Source organism: Euprymna scolopes, chromosome 19, assembly GCF_053919585.1.
Source record: "Euprymna scolopes isolate OS-2025 chromosome 19, ASM5391958v1, whole genome shotgun sequence".
NCBI lineage: Eukaryota > Metazoa > Mollusca > Cephalopoda > Sepiida > Sepiolidae > Euprymna > Euprymna scolopes.
In genome coordinates this window covers 12,979,102-13,001,947 of record NC_136500.1, presented here as the reverse complement: position 1 = coordinate 13,001,947, position 22,846 = coordinate 12,979,102, and the positions used below count along the sequence as shown (strand labels likewise).

The window sequence follows — 22,846 nt, the reverse complement described above, 5'->3', positions numbered from 1 at the left end:
GAGCCCATAATAATAAATATTAAGGGGTCATAATAGGGGTCAAAGTTTAAAAAATTGATCGTTTTTTTCTTTTGTTCTTTGTTTTTTGCTCGACATACACATCCAAACACCCGGGCAACGCCGGGCACCCATGCAAGTATATCTAATAAAGTGAACGTATCTGTGTCTCTGTGTGTCTCTGTGTGTCTCTGTGTGTTTGTGTACATTTCCCTACGCAATAACTCTGTCAATTTTAAGTCTACAGACTCGAAATTTGATATACAGTGTGCTGAGTTCTGGGAAAAATCTATGTGATCGGTTATCGGCCAGAAATTTAGCTGTTAATGGGTCAAAGTTCAACGATTTTATCTTGGAGAACTCTACCAAATTCCTCCGACAATTTGGCGTCTAAACACTTGAAATTTTAGATATAGGTTCCTTGGTCATGGGTCTAACTTAATAACTTGATGTAAGCCTAAAACAATAAATATTAAGGGTTCATAATAGGGTCAAAGTTAAAAAAAATTGATCGTTTTTTTTTGCTCAGCATACACCTCTAAACACCCGGGCAAGGCCGGGAAACCATTATAGTGTATATATAAAAGTGAACGTGTGTGTGTGTGTGTGTGTTTACATTTCCCTACGCAATAACACTGTCAATTTTAAGCCTACTGACTCGAAATTTGATATACAGGGTACTGAGATTTGGGAAAATCTATGTGATCGGTTCTCGGTCAGAAATTTGGCTATTAAGGAGTCAGAATTCAACGATCTGACCTTTGAGAACTCTAAAAAATTCTTCCGACAATTTTAGGTCTAAACACTTTATATTCTAGATGTAGGTTCCTTGGACATGGATCAAACTTAATTACTTGATTCGAGCCCAAAACAATAAATGTTAAGGGGTCATAATAGGGGTCAAAGGTACAAAAATTGACCGCTTTTTTTTTTTGCTCAACATACACCTCTAAACACCCGGGCAACGCCGGGCTGAAATGCTAGTTTATTTATAAATTTCAATTACAACATATATATAGACATATACACGTAACACATACACATTGGATGGTTACATAATTTTTTAAAAATTTTTTACAATAATAATGAATAGAGGAACTAAAGGATCATTTTCAAACAAACTCCGAATTTGCTATAACTTATGAATTAAATACAAACAGTAGTATTCCATGAAATAGATGAAAAATATATTAATTATATAAAAAATGAAACAAAGTTTACATTTGTCAAACTGACAGCAATTAAAAATGCTGTCTCCTTCTATCCTTCTATATATATACACACGAAACTCAATTCGGCTCTCTATTAAACTATGATAGGATTAAATTTAACAATCTATCTATCTATCTATCTATCTATCTATATATATATATATATATATATATATATATCTTTCTCTCTCTCCCTATATATATATACACACATCTTATTACTCAATGATTATCAGTTTCTATAATCGAACATAGGTATAATATTTTCGCAAAGATTAAGAAAACAAATATAAAATGAGAGCATCATATGATGTTACCATTTCATATTTTGTTATCTTGATTTTTGCGAATAGATTATATATATATATATATATATATATATATATATATATATATATATATATAGTAATTTATAAAATATATTTTATAAATTACTAACTAGCTCTACCTACGTATTGAGCACTTTTGAAGTAAATACTTAAAGTTTACGCATAAATCTATACTTTCGTATATAAATTTTATGTGAGTAAATTAAGTAGTTATATATATATATATACATATATATACATATAAATACATACATATATATATATATATATATATATATATATATATATATATATATATATAAATATAGTTAAAAAATCTTAAATCAATTCCCCTTAATTGGTAGTTTATTGTATTTCAAAAGGAAAATTATTACAATATTGTTTCGTTAGCAACCAGCAAGTCAACAAATTGTTGCATTTTTAGTGGGTTACTCCTCAGATAAATTCCTTAACAAACTTAAAGAAAAACAGTATTTTGAACAACTTATGGGGCTCAAATAACCGACGAGCATAATTCTTAGTTAACAAAATGCGTTAAGTCGAATAAAAATATTTGAAATAAATCATTATCTTTCTTCTAGTCAGAAGTGTTCCGCGAGATCGAAAACTGAATGTCAGGTGCATATGCATTTATGTATAGATATAAACAAAATGTTTTACCTGTTTTCGGGATGCAGAATATCAGATGCATATGTATTTATGTATGTATATAAACAAAAATGTTTTACCTGTTTTCGGGATGCAGAATATCAGGTGCATATATATTTATGTATGTATATAAACAAAATTTTTTTACCTGTTTTCGGGATGCAGAATATCAGGTGTATATGTATTTATGTATGTATATAAACAAATGAATGAACCCTTTTTCGGGGTCAACGGCCAACTAGCACCGTGTGTGTGTGTGTGTGTGTTGGGGTGGAGAGGGCTTCCATAAGCCGTGGTGAAGGTAACCTCTCTAGGAGAAGCAAATCTCTGATTTAAAAAGCCATAAAGCGGGAGACCAGTACCCGCATTAAGCTGGTCTGCAGTTTAACTTGTTGCTGGCTATCTTGCTCTTGCTTGTTGCTGGATCTCAACATTTTGAACCGAGATAGAGACTTAGCTGTCGTACAAAGCTAAGACTCTGTAACATCATCTGTGTATAGATACTCCCTCAAGCATTTGTCTATTAAAAATGGTCCTGTGGCGATGGATGTCATTTTTGGGCTCATGGACTTTAAGTGTCTGAGGGAGTGGACCTCGTCTCACAAGACGCTGCAATCATTAAATAAACAAAAATGTTTTACTTGTTTTCGGGATGCAGAATATCAGGTGTATATGTATTTATGTATGCATATAAACAAAAATGTTTTACCTGTTTTCGGGATGCATTTGACTCCATCATATCCGCATTCCGGCTCTCCTGTTGGTTTCCGACCAGTAACCCACAAGATATCGCGCAGTGGACGATATTTCTAATCAAAATTAAAAAAATATATATTTAAGAAAAAGTAAAATAAAGTAAACTCGACTATATTTTCTTATTATACAAGAGTGTTTAAAATGATAGAAAGAAATGTTAATTTTAAGGATAGAAAAATAGCATATTTGTTTACGTTTGACAGCCATGTAACTGTCGTCTTCCTTATTTTGTCCTTTAGTCCTCACATGCCATGACCGATGCTTCCGACAAAGAGGGAAACATTGCTGTTTTCTAGGTCAGAATCTATTCCACCTAACGATCTTTAAAGTCGTATTTTTAGATCCCCATATCAATGTCTTGTCTGGGCCGATTTGTATAAAAATGGATCAATTTAAAAGTAGAAAAAATTTTCTATGACAATAAAATGTTTAACGATGAATGTTTCCCACCTGACTACAACTTGGATGTCTTCAAATCCAACATAAACAAATTTCTGACAAACCGCCTCCTTAAGTAAGACACTCTATCAAATCTCCAATATTAATGATTAATACAATATTATCTCATTGATTACTGTCAACGCAATAACCCTTATCCCTGAGTGCCCCCCGGGCCTTGATAAGTGGTGACTCCTATGTAAAAAAAATTATTTTACATCATACAGGCAAACTTTTCTTTTTTCAAATGGTTGGTTAGAATTTCTAACTTTTTATATGATACTTTGATCGAATCAGCTGCTCGTGATATTTATTTCTAAATTACACTCTTATACACAAAGAAACGACTGTATCTATCTTCGCTTCCACGTATGCTTCTAGAGAAATATTTTCAGTGCTATAGGCGGTGTAAGAAGCATAAAAACGATAATGTTGTTTTTAATTTATTATACTTTATTTTGAGATTTCGAGCAGTCATCCGCTCTTTTTCAAAAATATATGTGGAAAGATAAAATGACAGAGTCTTATCCATATACACATGCAACGCACAACACTCACCTTTACACACACGCACGCACGCACATATTGACGCACACACATAAAAAAGGGGAAAATCATAAAAATATTCACCAAATATACTTAAGACTTCCCATCCACCAAATAGATTTAACACTGACGGAATGACTCCTTAGCCGATCCCACTGGAGAAAACTAGTCTCACATTCACATATCTTTCGAAAGTACGATCGTGCTAGCCGAACTAAAATTATTCCAAAAAGGGAATCCCATAAACTTTTCACAAACAAACACTTTTAACTAAAAAAGCTTTTAATTAAAAAATATCTGAAGAGAGTTAAATAAGGCTCGAAACGCGTTATGAAAATGAAAATATATAAAAATATAAATGTCTTAAGAATCAAAAATTTTTGCATACTACACTCTTATATATATATATATATATATATATATATATATATATATATATATATATATATAATAAAAGGCCAAGAGAGTACAAGAAAATAATTTAAAAATTACGTAACTTTTTTAATAACTTTGTCCTTTCTATAATTATCGAATCAAACAAAAAACTACAAATTTTCTAGATGTTACAGTAAATCTTAACACCGAAACTCATAGCCCCTATCATAAACCCAGCCTTACGTCCATAAATCTTCTAACCACCCCAACTCAATTATAAAATCTATAGTACCATCCATCTCTAGAAGAATTTCTGTTCTTTCTGCTGATAAAAAAAAACTTTTAATCAAAATGCTACTTTCTTCAATAATGCCTTATGGAACTCAGGACACAAGGAAAAGATTAAATACAACAATTATGCTCCTACTGCAGGCCGCTTTAAATCTGTAATCACACACAATATGACTTGTAAGAAACCAGTTCAAATAACAAGATCTACCGCTATCAATAACAGTGAACCAGTCTACATATATAATCAAAACCAAAATACTAATTGCAATACCTCTAACCCACCCAGTCGCACCAGGAGAAAGAAAAATATTTGGTTTAATCCTCCATTTAGCCTAAATGTCAAAACTAATATACCTCAGGAATTCTTCAACATCGTACAAAACTCTTTCAAATACCCACACATATGTAGTTCTATTTTCAATAAAAACTCAATCAGGATTTCTTATTCAACAATGCCTAAATTAGCACAAAGAATCTTAACATCTAATAACAAAAAAATTAAATCATCCCCAAAAATCAATTTCCCAATTAAACTCAAAACCAACTGTAATTGTAATAACAAACATCTATGCCCACTCAATAATGATTGCATCCATAAAGATGTTATATATTCTTGCACAATTACTGAGCTCCCACGTAATTCTCCCATAACATACACTAATATTTCATCTTCAAGTTATCCTTCTTCCCATCCTCCATCTGATATAGTTACTAATCCAATACACCACTCGAACAACCCCTCAATCTACAATCATACAATTAGCAATAATAATAATAATAATGAGAATAATAATACTTCTCCTAACAGCTATTCTAACACTAACAACCCTCATTATCCCCTCCAAAACAGTCGTTGTACTATCATTGTCCCACCCATTGTTGAACACTATGAACAAAATTCAAACTATTTAACTAATACAAATCAGCAAATTAATATTAATATCAGACCTCGAGCTTTTAATAAAGTACATACATATATCGGCGCTACTTTACCATCAATTAAGAAAAGAATATCAAACCACAATTCTTTTTTAACAACCATAATTCTAATAATAACCAAGGAACTTCTCTAACCACTTTAATTAAAAAAACTTCACTCTAATAATACCCCCTTCCCAATCAAATGGACCATCATAAAAAAATTTAAGTCTTGTACTCCAGACTCTAAGTCATGTCGCCTCTGCACAACCGGAGCTATAACTATAATTACTTCCCCTCAAAATAACAATATAATAAATTCTAAAAACGAACTGATCTCTTTCTGTAAACATAAGTCCAAATTTAATTATAGTAATTTTGAAATTACTTAGCTATTACTTTAACCTTTCAGATATATATAATTTTTCTTTAACATTAGCGTTTTTTCTACATACTTTCTTAATACTTTATAACTTAATACTCCTTTATTTTAATCCTTAATTTCTTCTTTACTGGGCCGGGATTTTTATCTGCGATTTCCGTTTTAGTCTTTAAATATTCCAATTTATCTAATATCAATCTACCTACTCATTCATATTTACGTATATTTTATGCATTTACTTACACACTTACTTGCTTTATCCTTATTTTTTTTATTTTTTTTATTTTATATTTTATTTTTATTTTTAATATTTCATTTATTTATTTATTGATTTATTTGTTTATTTATTGTTTGCATTTAGTGTCTTTTAATTACTCTTGCTGACATTTTCTTAAGTAATAACCTGTACATTTCAGTTGCCCTATTTTTTGCCCTATATTTTCGCGCCTTTTAACGTCATTTTGTATGTGTCATTTTGACATTTTCTTTTCTATTTTATGTTATATATAGGTTTTCATTATTAAGAGTGAGTCTTATTAAAGTGCAGTCTTAGAGAGAGTTTTATTACAAGGGATGTTGTAAGATTGTTGTTGTAAGAGAGAGATTGTTCGTTTTATGACGATTCATATATATTAAAAGTTCATTACTTAGATGTTTTGATGGAAGAAGTTCTTTGAGTGAGGATACAGTCTTCAGACTTTGTGTAGACAGTCTTAGTGTAGATATGAGATGTGTATGTCATGACATTTTATAGCACAGATATATAGACATATAATAACAATTTTCACTTTACCTTTTAGTAGAATCACAACACAAAGACGACGTTTATACAAAAACATGATGGGTTTATTTCTTCTCACGACCGGCCGTGGTTTTTATCATCAAGAATTCAAAGCTTCACATTCTAAGTTTCAAAAGTGACCGTCTCGCTTCTAGACGTTCGAATGCCAACTCGACTGTCGTCTGTCCCCCTCAGACTCTCTCTCTCTGTTTCTCTCCGCTTTCCCCCCAGTTCTCCTCCTTTAACTCTAAAGTTTTCTAACTATATCTAGAACTTCCCATTTTCCATGACGTCATACACATGTTAAAACATGTGTTTTTTTACGTGTTCTGGACATGCGTGTCCAAAACTTTTCCTTTGTTTACAAAAGGAATTTTAACCTATATTCTCAGTAACCTATATTTCCAATATGTTAAAAACATGTTTATTAAATTATCTTGTAGCTGCATTCTTTCAATTAAATTTTCATAACAAAATTGACAGTGCACATTCTTTTCTTGAAACTATTTTATCTCTAAGCTATACAATCGTTTGTTTTACATTCCATTTTCTAATTCTCACACGTAATCTATTTCTAAACTTAAATTACAAGGTTCGAATTTCGTCTATGCTATTTAATTGTAATTGTAACTAAATCTCTCTATTTTTATACTTACATGAAAAGGAGACAGCCCTTATCATGTAACATTTTATCTTTAATTCTATCACAATTTAATCCTTTTTTCTTCTTCTTCACTGATTTTTCTTAATTACACGTTGTCTCGGCAGCCGTTTTAAACGCATATCTTATTTTTCTTTCATTAATACTATTGGAAATTTTCCCCTTTTTCTTGTACATATTTGTGAATTATTCCACGGATTTCAGCCTTTTGGATTATTTTGGACCATCTTCTAATTACGCGATTTCCTTGGATTTTACTTGTGCGAATGGAAATTTAATTAACTTTCTTGGATTTACATTTTTGGCATTTACCGTTATGTGATACTTTACCTTTCAGCAGACTATCCATTCAAGTGAAATCACCTTTTTCTTCACCATATTCCCTCTGCTTCACTTTTTGTTATCAAGTAAGATCTTTGACTTACTTGCAGTTTCATCAAATACTTTTGTATGCAAAATCCGATCCCACATTTTGCTAATTCCTACCCTCTGATGAGAAAGAAAGTATTTCTTCGAAACTCCACGGATTAAGGACTATCCACTCATTAAGTGTTTCCTTTTCAGATTAAATATGTTTTTAACTCTTTTTCCAAGTTTTTTAGCATGTTTTATTAACTATTTGCTCTTATATATATATATATATATATATATATATATATATATATATATATATATATATATATATAAAAAGAAAACACGTATCAGATACGTTTGAAGCCAAAACAACGCTTTATTACTGTAAAATGTTTTTGACTATTAAGGGAATGGCCCTAAAACTATGGATGATCTTATTTATAACTACGTTTGGACATTCAACTAATGAGAAGCGTTCGACCTCATTATAAGAATATCGAATTTTGAATTCAAGTCAGTCTACTGTCAACCTCCATCAGATATTTATTTTTCTTTGAAATTTATAAATATATTTCGTAATCAAAGCTTCATCCTCAGTATATCTTTCTTTCTTCTTGTTGTTGGAGGAGAGAATCAGTAAGTAGACGTCTGTTTACTGTTTTTACGGTAGTATTTTGAAATGTGCGTTGGTTACGCGATATTATCGTTGGGTGTGTGTGTGTGTGGTCCTTGATATAAACGTTGTTTATTTTCGTAATAATGCGTTGTTTTGGCTTCAAACGTATCTTATACGTATTTTATTTTATTCAAAATCAATCAACGCTTCTTTCAAGGAACACGCACACGCACGCACACACACACGAACGCACGCACGCACACGCACGCACACACACACACACACACACACACACACACACACACATATATATATATATATATATATATACACACCGACAAGAAAGTTCCTACGGGTTTTAACTTTTAAATTAGGATGAACATATCTCGGCTCAAACAAAACTTTATTGATCGAAATAAGCACCATCAGAACCAACACACTTTTGCCAACTCAAAACAAGTGTATTTATGCCAGTAACGTAAAAATGCTGCGTTTTCGTGACGATGAAATCGCTGAAGGCGGTTTTGATATCGCTTAGGTTTTTGAAGCATTTCTTACACCCACTTTTCCTTGCAAGATATATACCGGTCGAAAAACGGATTGTTCGTTTTGCGCAAAAAAGGGAGGATGACACTTTATAACAACCTTTTTTGGTTTTTGGTTCTTGTTCAATTTGTGAAGCACTCATTTATCAAGTTTTTTTTCCCCAATCTCATCAAGTGGTTTGAAGTCGTTGTATACGTTACGTCTAATTCAGAACCAAGTTCTTGAACAGTTGTGCGTGGATTGGCTTCGACTAAGCCCCTTAATTGATCGTTGTCAACATTCGATGGCGGACAACTACGCTAATCATCTTCCAGACTCCTGTTGCCGCCATGAAATTTCTTAAAAAAACATTTTACTATGCATTCAGTAGTGGTTCTTGGGCCAAACACTTTGTTGATATCGCAAGCTGTTCCAGCAGCTTTTCGACCTAGATTGAATTAAAATAAAAAGTGTGCAGAATTTGCTATTTCCATCTTGTATTCAACGTTCTGAAAAGAAGACATTATTATTTTAAAACAATTGTAAATAAAAAGATTAAATAGAGAAAAAAAATTTTTTTTGATGATATATAAAGTAAAGGTATTAGAATGAAATCTTATTTGAAAGTATATAATTTAAAAATTCCGCAAGAATTTACTTCTAAACCTAATATATCAATATATATATGTATATATATATTGATATATACTAATATATATCATTTGTAAGCAATCAAATACTAGTATATTTATAACACATTCATATCAAGTATTTTATCACACATTTATATTATTTTGTTTGATAGATCTTACACGTTTTTCCTTAAATGGTACACCAAACAACTCATCAGAGACCTATATAAATAAATCAAAGTATTTAAACAAAAATTATGGATTTATACGAGATTCCGATGAGTTTTTTTATTATACTATTGAACGAAACGCATGTAAGACGTAACATATACCAAATAAAATGATATGAATGTATCATAGATTTGTTATTATTCTATGTAAGACAAAGAATATATTTGAAATATTTTAACCCCCTTCTCCTAGAGGATTTCAATGTCTGCCATCTGTTCAGAGGAGACAATATTAGTAAATAGTTATAATGGTTTACACCTTGTTTGCTAAAGTCAGTGAGACATGGAAAATCACAAATGAAAGTTGTTTAAGTATTTAAATGTCATAGAGTAAGTGAAGTTAATGAAAAGGATATAAAAATCCACACCAAATTGCATGGTAAAATCCGAAGTGAATCTCTTTGATAGCAGTATATTTTGAGTAATCCACATCACAATGTAATAGTTCAAAGTAGTCATTTTCCTAGAGCAATTTTCTTTGTTTATATAATGGGTCCGGTAAAATAATTTTTTAAGATATGTCCAGTGGATCTGTTTATTAATAAACATATAATTTAATATATTTAATATTTTTTTATAATTATAGAACATGAGCTTCAAATTCCACTCCAAAATAACTTGAAATTGTTAATAAATTAAAACCGTTTACAGTAGACAGGCCATGCAAAATAAAAAAACACTGAACTGATAAGAAAAATGAAAAATGGAAAAAGAAAAAGAAAAAAAGAAAAATTAAAAAGTAAAAAAAAAATTTAAAGTTAAAAAATTAAAAAGTTAAAAAATTAACAATTAAAAATTAAAATTAAAAATAAAAATAAAATAAAAATAAAATTAAGAATAACAATAAAAATAAGACATTCACTTCGGATTGTAAAATCTTATAAATTTAAACATTTCACGTCATAAATTATTAAATTCATTGAATGACTAAAATTTGATTTGTTTGCCCTATCTTGTATATCGAGCAATTCTTACTTAGGTGGGATAGTACTTATAGAATATTAATGCCAACAATATTTTGTAAAACGTATGGTCTTTGGTTTCCACACCAGTTGATTCTTATATATAAATATATATATATATATATATATATATATATATGTGTGTGTGTGTGTGTGTGTGTATAATATATATATTATATATATAATATATATTATATATAAATATATATATATAATATATTATATATAAAATATATGTTGCTAGTATATATATATATATATATATATATATATATATATATATATATATACTAGCAAAAATACCCGTCGTTGACTGAGTTCAAAAACAGCCTACAGAAAATGGACTCTGATTTATGAAAGTGTGATAGGTTATGAAAAGGAAGGGTTGTAAAGAGATAGCTTCGAATTTGGTGGTATCAAAATCAAAGCAAAATATGATGAAAGTAAAAATAAAATTGATAAACCCCATAATTTATTATACCATACCTGTTCACTTTGAAACACTTATCACAACATTCTGTGGATCAATATTAAAAAACCTTGTTAAACTTTGTGACATATTTCCATTCTATGGAGGTCAGGCGCAAACAAACACCCCGTAATTTTATTATACCAAATTTCTTCAAACTGAAACATAATTATCAAAGTATACTTACGCAGATAGATATGAAAAGTCTTTATTAAAATGTGTGCCTATTTCCATTCTATGGAGGCCAGGCGCGAACGCAGACCCCCACAATTTTATTATTCCATCCCTATTTAAGTTAAAACCTACTTATAAAAGTATTATTATGTACATCTATATCAAAAACACTTGTAAACGTTTATTTTTAATTTTTAAATTTTTTATTTCCATACTTTGTGGACCAGGCGCGAACATAGACTCCACAATTTTTATGAACCACCGTTCTGCTAAATCAAACACACCCAATACTGTGGCTCGATACATCTTCTATCATTATATGTAATGAGTTTTTTTTAAATAGTCAACCATATAGGAGCCTATTCTCTATTCGGCTATATTGGCACTTTAGATCAAATAGAATATTTGCTTAGTAATTAATTGACTTTTCAATTTCTCTACGTATTACGTCTTTTCGATGTTCTTCTAACCTTACATTTAGTGGACGACATGTCTTACCTTTATATGGTTTCCCATATTTATCTGGAATCTCATACACAGTTATTAGTCATGATTTCTCCGTAGGAGGCTTGACTCGGACAAGATATTTTTGGACATGCGAGGGAAGCCATACGAACGTTTGTCTTAATGAAAATATGCATTTTGAACAAACACAATTTAAATTACGCACACAAAATGAAACTGATACCTTAAACTTCACAGTTCGCTTAATTAAGCGACAAATTGGCATTTCTAAGAAATTATTAATTAACATACCACTAAAATCCAGGAACTCGAAAACATTTATGAATACTATCACTACTCATCAATACACCGTAATTCAGCAACATCTAAATTATAGCTTTGAACTTTCATATAGAAAGACTATTTTTTGCAAATTAATTCTCTATATAAAATCCTTTATCATATAATGAAACAGTAAATCGATTACGTTCTTGTTAAAAGTCAAGAATTAAGATTTGCTTATTAATTTCAATAAAGCAAACCATTTTCCGTTCACAGCTTGTGCTATTTCTTACATAGATTTTCAAGCAAAATTCAATTTTAATGATATCTTATTTATATAGTAGAGAGAATAATCAATTTGTTACGATTTCATTCTTGACTGAAAGAAAACAATAAACTATTTGCTTTTTTAACTTCTTAACGTTGATATTTGGGAAAATACTAATACATAACATTAACAAAAACGGAAAAACTATTCTAGTGACCTGCTTTTAACAATGTGGTGTCTGTGTTGACAACGTTGTTTTATGTTGGACATGGAATTTATTAAGTTCTGCTTTCTCAGGCAACGCTACAACACAAATAGTTACTTTATTTTTTCTGTATCTGTCTGTCTCGCTTAACACACACACACACACACACACACACACACACACACACACACACACACACACACACACACACACACACACACACACACACACATATATATATGTATAAAATATTAACAAAGCAAAACTTATCAAAATTAGAAAAGCTCAACACTTTGAAGGGAGCAAAACAATAATATTAAAATTAAAGATGGTGAATAAAAGTTATATATATTTTCATTATATCATCAGAACAATAAGGAAAAGTTAAGAGGAAAATTAAGAAAATTTCTTAAATTTCCTCTTTACTTTTCATCATTGTTCTGATGATATAATAAAGTTATATATAACTTTTTTCTTCATCTTTCATTTAATAATAATAATAATAATAATAATAATAATAATAATAATAATAAAAACAATAATATATATATATATATATATATATATATATATATGCAAGAAAATTATTGGCACTTGGAAAACATAGTTTCATATTTCATATTATAGAAGTAACTTTTTTAAATAATTCAAATTCACTGAATATCTCGATATCTGTCGGCTTTATTCGTCCTCTCTCCCTTACTCTCTCTCTCTCTCTCTCTCTACACACACACACACACACACACACACACACACACACACACACACACACACACACACACGTGTATATATATATATGTATATATATATATGTATATATAAGAAAAGTATTGGCACTTTGAATTATCTTTTGAATGATCTTAGAAATTAGAAAGGCAAATAAGGATGTGTGTCTCTGTTTTCCTCCAAAATAAATTAAGTATACAAACTGTTATCCACACGAGATTTTATATCTCCGAGGAGACGGATGATTTACAACAAAAAAGATATCAGAAGCTAAGGGAGACTTTTTTATACATCGAAAGTTTGCTTTTTCTTTAAGATAATTTTCTAATTTGCATAATATAATTCAAGTACAGAACAATGTTTTCGAATATTTTTGTATTAATCCATAAAAAATGCAGCCACAATGTGCACAAAATACATTTAAACCAACCGTGACTTCCATTTCCACGGGCTACTATCTGCGAGGGATTTTATCTTTGACGCGAAAAATGGAAGAAAATAAAAGTCAGAACCTAAGAAACACTTTTTTATAAGTCGAAAGCTTATTTATTCTTTAAGATAAATAAATAATTTATTTTAGAGAATTACACAAACACACGTAATAATTTGTCTCTAATATCTATAATATAATTCATATATATATATATGTATATATATATATATATATATATATATATATATATATATATATATATATATATATATATATATATATATATATAATGGACTCTCCCGTCGATTTCGACGTGTGAGGTTCAGACAACGCATATTTCTAAAACTCATTTATGCTTTTGCCTCTGATGACTTTTTAGTTCAGCAAGGGACTTGCAGACAAGGCCACAAATAGAACATGAATGTGGATTTAATGCTGCAGATATTGGTGCGGCTGGTAGTCGTGTTGCTCTTACTCTGTTTTCTTTCAGTTGCCTTAAGCTTTCAGATTGAAACCTCTGGAGACCTTCAAAACACCTTGATCTCCATTCTTTTCGGTCATTCACATCATCTTCAAGATTCCTATATGGTATGCTCGCTGCAGACAAGTTACTCTTCAACTTGTCCTTGTACCAAAGCCAAGGACTTCCGACAATTCTTTTACTACCCTCAAATTGACTGTACATCGCAATTTTTGGAATTCTGTCATCGGGCATCCTCAATACATGACCAGCCCACCGCAATTGCGATTGAATAAGGAATAATTCAATGCCAGATATTTTGCATTTTGTGAATAATTCGGGATTTGATACCTTGTCGCAGAGGCTAAGACCACATATGGAGCGTAGACAGCTTTTGTGGAAAACGTCCAGCTGATTAATGTGATGTCTGTATGGAGTCCATGACTCAGATCCATAAAGAAGAATGGAAAGAACAACAGCACGGTAGACAAGGATTTTTGTGTCTAGTCTAATACCCCTTTCGTTCCACAAGCGATGGCGGAGATTTCCAAAGGCAAAAGTGGCCTTAGCAATCCTGTTGACAATTTCATCATCAAGAGAACCGCCCTGGTTCACCCTACTACCAAGGTAAGGAAAGGACTTGACATAATTGATATCATGACCGTCGACTTTCAGCTTGCGCGCAGGAAATCTATACTCTGGTGGATTTTGCTTTACGCCTTCAACTTGTTTTGGGGTAGGGTGTGGCTGATGCACTACCTCAGTCTTCCTTATGCTAATTGTCAGGCCAAAGGCCTTGCACGCGGCTGAAAATCGATCAAGAAGAACCTGGGCTTCCTCAAAGGACGTGGCTACCAGTGCGGCATCGTCAGCGAAGAGCAAGTCGCGAATAATTTCGGTGCGAAGAAGAGTCTTGGCCTTAAACCGTTGATGGTTAAATAAGCCACTGGATGACCGAAATTGAAACTTGACACCAGTGTCTAAATCATCAAATGCATGTTTCAGCATTAGTGAAAAGAAGAGCGCAAAAAGGACTGGCGCAATTACACATCCCTGTTTGGTCCCATTCGTAACATCAAATGGATCAGACATCATACCATCTGAGAAAACACTGGCCTTCATCCCCTCGTGAAAGGAAATGATCACGTTCAGCATGTTTTCTGGAATACCAAGCCTTCTTAAAACTTGCCAAAAAGCATCGCGATTCACAGTGTCGAAGGCCTTCGTCAGGTCAACAAACACCATATACAATTCCTGATTTTTGTCACGGACCTTTTCTGCCACCTGACGTAAGGAAAATATCATGTCAATGGTGCCGCGACCCGACCGAAACCCACACTGTGACTCTGGATACACCTTATCAACGAGATGATTTATGATTCGGTTTAGAATGAGCCTAGCCAGAATCTTTCCTGCAATTGAAAGCAGAGATATCCCCCGATGGTTGTCACAGACATTCTTGACACTCTTATTTTTGTAGAGACGTTTGATGCAGGCATCTTTGTAGCCCTGTGGAACTCGGCCTGCTTTCCATATCTTTACAAAGAGAGCATGGAGCTTTTTTACCAGCACATGCCCACCATGCTTGTACACTTCAGGCGGAATTGGATCCTTTGGTGATGGGGACTTGCAAGAAGCAATTTGTTTGATGGATTCCCATACCTCCTGATAAGCAGGTTCCAATGACAATTCTGGAATATCTGGATTCTGAGGATTCTTTACATCCTATAATTAAAGTTCTTTTTCTATATCCTCTCAACATTTTAAGCTTCCCTTCCTATTAATTATTACGTCCTCTCTTTCTATCTTTAACTATATTTCATCATTCTTTCTTTTCTCTTCTAGCCCTTGTTTTCTTTATAATGACCCTTTATATCTTTTTTTCTTTTTCTTCTCCATATTATATTTTTTCTTTATTTTCTTTCTCTATTTATTTTCTTTCTCTATTTCTTTTTTTCTCCTCTTAATCATTCTCTCTCCATTATAATTTTTTAATTTTATTTAGATTTCCCCTCCCTCTTTACATCTTATAATTAAAGTTCCGTGTTTTAAGGGTTTTAACTCCAACTTTTAAAGAGTTCCTACCTAAAATAAAAATCCATTATTCATTGAACATTTGAATAGTCAAGTCGCTGCCTGATGATATCTGTTGTTTGATTGAAACAAGTGGCTGTTTGTAGCAGCGGGATGTGAGCATGTTTATATCACAATAAACAAGTATATATATATATATATATATATATATATATATATATATATATATATATATATATATCAATTTCTTCGTCTTAACAGACGTCAGCCGTCTCAGTGTCTATCACTACCCTTACTGTAGTTGCTGGGTGAATCGTTCTCATAAGATTGTCGTTCCTGTTTTTGATTGCGTGATTTTAGATGATATATAAAATTAGCTTTTGACAAAAGGTATCTGGCACATACAATGCCATATACATATATATATATATATATATATATATATATATATGTATATATATATATATGTATATATATATATATGTGTGTGCGTGTGTGTGTGTAAGTGTAAGTGTGTATGTTTATATATTATATGTGTGTGTTTATGTATATATATATATATATATATATATATATATATATATATATATATATATATATATATATAAACAGTCCTTTGCAGTCCTGAATATTTGGACGAAGAATTCAAATACCTTACAAACATTTTGAAAACCTTGCAATATCCGACATATTTCATATTGAATGCTAAGAGAAAAGCCACACAAATATTTTCCAGAATAAATAATAATAAAAAATCATACACACCAGACCTTTCTCTCATAAACAGACATCTTCTTTTACCTACACACACCAATAATACACACTAAACAAACTAAAAATTCCTATCGTACAAACCACATCACTAACCATAAGACATATATTAAAAACCACGAAACATCTCTATAACAAACCAGTTTCCGATGGAGGTATATATATACTATTCCTTGCCATAATTGCCATCATAAATACGTTGGTGAAACTCAGCGTAAATTGGAAAAAAGGCTCAATGAACACAAAAGAGATATAAAAAATAGCAATTCTCTAAGTGCATTATTCTCTAATTCATTGCAACATAACCACACCTTTGATTTTAAACAAGCAAAAGTAGTTAAATTTATTTCAAATAAACCGCGCCGGAGACTCCTTGAATCTGCGCTTATCGCAATTTCAAGCACTATTAAACAACGTGGAGGTTTCTATAACATAGCGCCATTAATAAGTAAACTGTTATTAAAAGAACATTATTTAAATGTGGACACAGGTTAACTTTCTCACACCATTCAAACACCCCCTGTAATAATTAACACATAATCTCAATCAATAAATTACATAAAAAACACTCATTTCATTCCTGTTACAAACTTATATTTAAATTTCAACAGATATATCTTTTTCCCAATAAGAATATAAACTTGCGTTCATAGTTTTAAAATTAAATTAACGACTATATGACGTCACTAAAATTTCCTTCTCTTTAACAGCGCCAGCCCCCTTCCTTTTTGAATTTCCAACATCAATTTTTCCGTTTCTCTTAAATAGAACTGCGTCACACTGTGCACGTGAAACTTTTTCAAATATTTTGTACTGGTATATTTTTTGGTTTCTTAATCTCATTCACCCAGAGGAAGTCTCGAAATAAAGACGAAACGTTGGTGAACACATAATACGGTTTGTTCCTTTTTTATTTTCTCTCTCTCTCTCTCTCTCTCTCTCTCTCTCTCTATATATATATATATATATATATATATATATATATATATATATATATACACATATATATTAAATTCTCGAAACTGTTTTTCATTGTAAACAAATGATGATCTCACCAATGATATGGAGACTAACGTAAATTCTTGAAAGCAAAGATTAATTGAATTACGCGCAAGACTTTTTCAACGAAGGACGGGAATAAAGGTTTCTCTCTTATATAGTCTTAGAAGCTTAAAAACTTCCAATATATATATATATATATATATATGTGTATATATATATATATATCGGAAGTAAGTATACGAAACCAAATATGCATTCACATCGCACTCGGCCTATTTTTATCAGTAGTATAATTCATCTTACATGTGTTTCGTTGAATGATTAGAAATTCACAAAATACTCATAAGAGACCGATTCATGTTCCACAAGAAGTTGGCAATTTTTTGCTCCTTTTTCTCTCCTTTTTTTTTCGTTGTTTTAAAAAGGCATTTGGCTTCGAAATCCTATAGCTTAAAATGTTTTGCCTTATTTAGCTGATGATGTAATAAAGTTTTATTTAACTGTAATTCTTTTTATTTATTTTATTTTATTTTATATATAAAATCTTTTAAGCTATGGAATTTCGAAGCCAAATACTTCTCGTCAGAAAAAGAGACAAAGCCAGCTTTAAATAGCTACAAAAAGCTGACATAAAAACATTAGCTTAGAAATAAGAGATAACCTATATGTATATAGCAGTTGTGATGATGTTGATAATATAGATAGAAAAGATAATACAAATGGGAGAGTAGGGAAATTTACAAATGAGGATAAGTAGAAAAACCACAAATATGCATATAATGTGTAGTGGAAAAATCTATAAATCATAAAACAAAATGCTCAAAACTTTATAGGTTAGTTAAGTAAAATCCGTGCAAAGTATACGGCGAGTTGAAAAATACTCCAGAGGATATCAAGCAAATGATAAAAAAATCATAGTGGAAATTCGACATTGCGATGTTATAAGTACAATCTTGCGGATCAGCAATTCAGAGCTCTTATTATTTTGATAGTTTTTTTTTGTTTGTTTAAAGATGATTTGCATTTTTGTCAAATTTGTATATTGTAATTAATAAGAATTAAAAAAAAAATACTACCGGAATTTCACTTCCGTGTGATGTGATCTCAAAACTTCCGACTGATTCCAGGAATAGATTAAAAGGCTGTGACTTGTTTTCCTGTAGGCTGAGCACCGTATAATTCCCTTTGGCATCTCCATTTTTATCGATGTACACTGTGTGTCCCTGTATACCTACGATAAAATACATCAATAAATGAAACGGTTGTAAGAAATATTAAAAGGGATTTTTTTTTACTTCAATTGTAACATAGGGATTGTTTGAATAGCTTACATGTTTCACCTTTTTAATTATAAAACTCTGTAAACCGTCCGAGCGTCCTTGCTTGCTTGACTTTTGTATTATACTAAAAGTCCGAATTTGTTTGTCGTCTAAAATGTTAACGCCATAACGTAATTTCTAGCACTCTTTTAAAACCTTACGACTAAGGCTGGAACGCTATATGTTTTGGTTTCGATTATAGTTGATGGCACCCAAGTCATATTATTTTTTAACTTTTGTAATCACTATTTATATATTTGGTACAATATAATAATCAATAGAGTGCTGGCTCTATAATAATAAAATCGAAATCTGCATGAATAAAAATATATTTAGGCATATTTTATAATACGGTCACTCCGTGGAGGTACTACTATATATCGGGTACAATGTAATAATCAACACAGAATTGATTCTATAATAATAAATACAAAATCTGCATACATTAAAATATCATATTAAAGTGTATCTGAAGACTAGGAAGCGTCGGGCGTCTTTCTAGTATACATGTAAAATTAAATGTCTTTGTGTGTGATGTTTATGTATTCCTTGTAGAAAGAAAGGTTAGAGAATCTAAATAAAATGTTAAAATGTATTCTTATGTAAAATTTACCAGAGAAGACCACGAAAGTGTATTTGAACCCCTAAGTGGAACTTAAAAGGAGCATAAAGACACAACCTCTTTTAAAGCTTCAATTATATTTTATTTTAATAAAATTCAAATCATATGTATAAAATTTTCTTGTGAATATGTACTTTGATATGCATTCATTTGCATATCATTGAATGAGCTGCCATTAAATATCAATGAAATAGCTGCCATTAAAAAGGACTGTAAGCGAGAGGACATCGGTTGAGTGGTAGTAGCAAATATAATAAGATGAGGGTAAAATGTTGTGAGCATGCTGTCATTTCCTAATAAGATTACAAGCTATTTCGGTTGCGAGAGTCGGATTTTGGAAAATCGTCATTAAATTGAGAGATTAAAATAAGATTTGGTTGAATTTAAGAAAAAGTTTCGTCATCGTTTAAGGGGGAGATTAAAAATCGGTTAGACTTTATGAAAAGTTCCGTCGTCGTGAAATTGAGCGATTAAAAACAGATCTGTAAACTGTATGGACATTTTGATATGCTTAAAGAACCAAATAATATTTAATACAACCTTGGAACTTGGAATGTATTATTGTTATAATTTAATTTAGATATGCTCTGTGGTCATGTTTACCAAGCATTGAGCTTCAAACTAAAAGAATTGGTGTGCACTAAATGGTGAAATATAATAGAAAAACGCATTTTCCCCAAAACACACACACATATACACACACGCATATATATATATATATATATATATATATATATATATATATATATATATATATATATATGTGTGTGTGTGTGTGTGTGTATGTGTGCGTAAGTATGTGTGTGTTTATATATGTATATATGTGTATTATATATATATATATATATATATATATATATATATATATATATATATATTAAATTCTCGAAACTGTTCTTCATTGTAAACAAATGATGATCCCACCAATGATATAAAGAAATGTTCGCGAACTGGCGCGAAAAGAAAAAGGGAAAAAGACACCACGTGGTCGGGAAAAATCAAAGTCGGCGCCGAAAAAGACGAACGTGTAAACTGGTGGTAGGAGAAAGAGTGCGGTCGAAAAAGATGGACGTATGAGAAATGGCTGTCTACGGTTGGCGTGTAGTGGAGGAACATCGAAATATTTTTTAAGTTTTTGTCGAGACGAGAGAGTAATAAATGATTTTGTTATAAAAGAAAAAGATGCCGACCCGGATTTTAATTTCATTTTTATGAATTACTAAAGTAAAGTGTAACGCCACGTAACGTTACATAGATTTAATTTGGGTGCCTGACCCGGCATTTTATAATAAAAGGGTCAATATGAAGTAAAAAAGAATGAAAAATAAATGTTACACCGGAAACAAGCAGTCGTAAAATAGTGGAAAAGAAAGAAAGAAAGAAAAAATACAGTTGCAAATAAGACCTAAGAAAACCCGACCGAAAGTACCTGTCCATCATACAGTATATCGATACTCTATGGCTGACTGGAATAGGTTTCGCACATTTATATCAGATCTACCTATACGCCCCATGTTTATGAAAAACGTGTTCTCTATAGTACGATACTTGACGGAATGGTTAACTGTAGGTATAGACCGTTTCATATCCTCCAACAAATTCCAGCAAAAACCTAACAGCCAGCCGTGATTCTCTACAGAATGTGCTGCTGCCATTGCACTCAGAAGTCACTATTTCCATTGCTTCCAACGTAATAGATGCACTGAGACTGCCAGCAATCCCTACTAAGAAGTAATAAAGATCGCGAGAGATTTTTATGCTCAGTCTGTCAAGTCCAAAGTAGCTGAGAAGCGGCTTGGTTCCACCAATTTTGGCAATTTCGGATTTTAATTTATTTTTTTCCAGATTTATTTTTATGAATTTCAGAGTAAAAAAATAAAGAGTAACGCTACGTAACGTTACACCTACCCTCACTTAGAAGTGATCCATTTTAGACAGAACCCCTTTGAACTTTGAATACGTATATTCGATTTTAATGAAATTTAAACCATAATGATACTAACTGAGATAGATTTCCAACATTTCAACTTCTTCCGATTATATCAGGTGTTGAAACGGGGCGCAGTAACATAAATGCGGGAGTGACTCAGTGGTCGATCCTTGGACCATTATTATTCCTGATATTTATAAACGACCTCCCTAATAATATTGTGTCCGAGATGGGTATAGTTGCTGATAATACAATGCGCTATAATACGCATGAGGGAAGAACAGATGTACATAAATCTAAGATAATGGCAAAATGTTTAGAAAATTACCTCCAGACTATAGTGCAATGGGGCCGTAAATGGATGGTAACATTTAATATCTAGTAAAACTAAACTGCTCTCCTTTAACAATTACAAGACGTCTCTCCAATCCCCTATATCCATGACAAATAGCACCCTAACTGAGAATCCTACCTTCAAACTCCTCGGTTTGAGATTTGAGGGCAATATGAACTGAAACAAATACATAGAGGACATTGCAAAGGCTGCTGCAAAGAAGGTGGGTTCCCTCTATCAAGCTAGAAGACTACTCACGCCTGACAGTATCCTGTACCATTCGCTTATGAATGGAGTATTGTTGCCACATCTAGGCTGGTGCATCTATCACTAGTCTTTCTCCCCCCCTCTCTCTCTCTCTCTCTCTCTCTTTCTTAGATAAAGTCCAAAAAAGAGTTGTCAATCTAATTGGTCCCACTTTATCAACTAAACTCCAGCCCCTGTCTCATCGCCGCAATGTTGCATCACTGTGCCTGTTTTACAAATATTTTAATGGAATGTGTTCTGATGAAATTGTTTCACTTGTACCCCCTCGACGTACATATCTCCGACAAACCCGCGTAGCAATAAGATCTCACCCTTTCAATGTTATTGTCCCTAAATGCCAGAAAGTTTTCTATTCTAATAGTTTCTTCCCTCGAACAGCTAGACTTCAGAATTCCCTTCCTGCTGCCTGCTTCTCTGGCTGTACTGATATGCAGAAATTTAAATGTAACATAAA

At 31.6% G+C, this 22,846-nt stretch overlaps 1 protein-coding gene across 3 annotated transcripts in view; it reads right to left on the bottom strand.

Annotated features, from left to right (window-relative positions):
• The window catches only part of LOC145303418 (guanylate cyclase 32E-like), a 305,413-nt gene that overhangs the window by 83,455 nt on the left and 199,112 nt on the right, over positions 1–22,846 (bottom strand). For all 3 annotated transcript variants that reach the window (XM_080144747.1, XM_080144746.1, XM_080144745.1), the window contains exons 6-7: positions 18,997–19,151; positions 2,895–2,994 (exon numbers count right to left, since the gene is read on the bottom strand). In XM_080144747.1, coding sequence (XP_080000873.1) covers positions 2,895–2,994; positions 18,997–19,151 — 255 coding nt within the window. The remainder of the gene's footprint in view (positions 1–2,894; positions 2,995–18,996; positions 19,152–22,846) is intronic.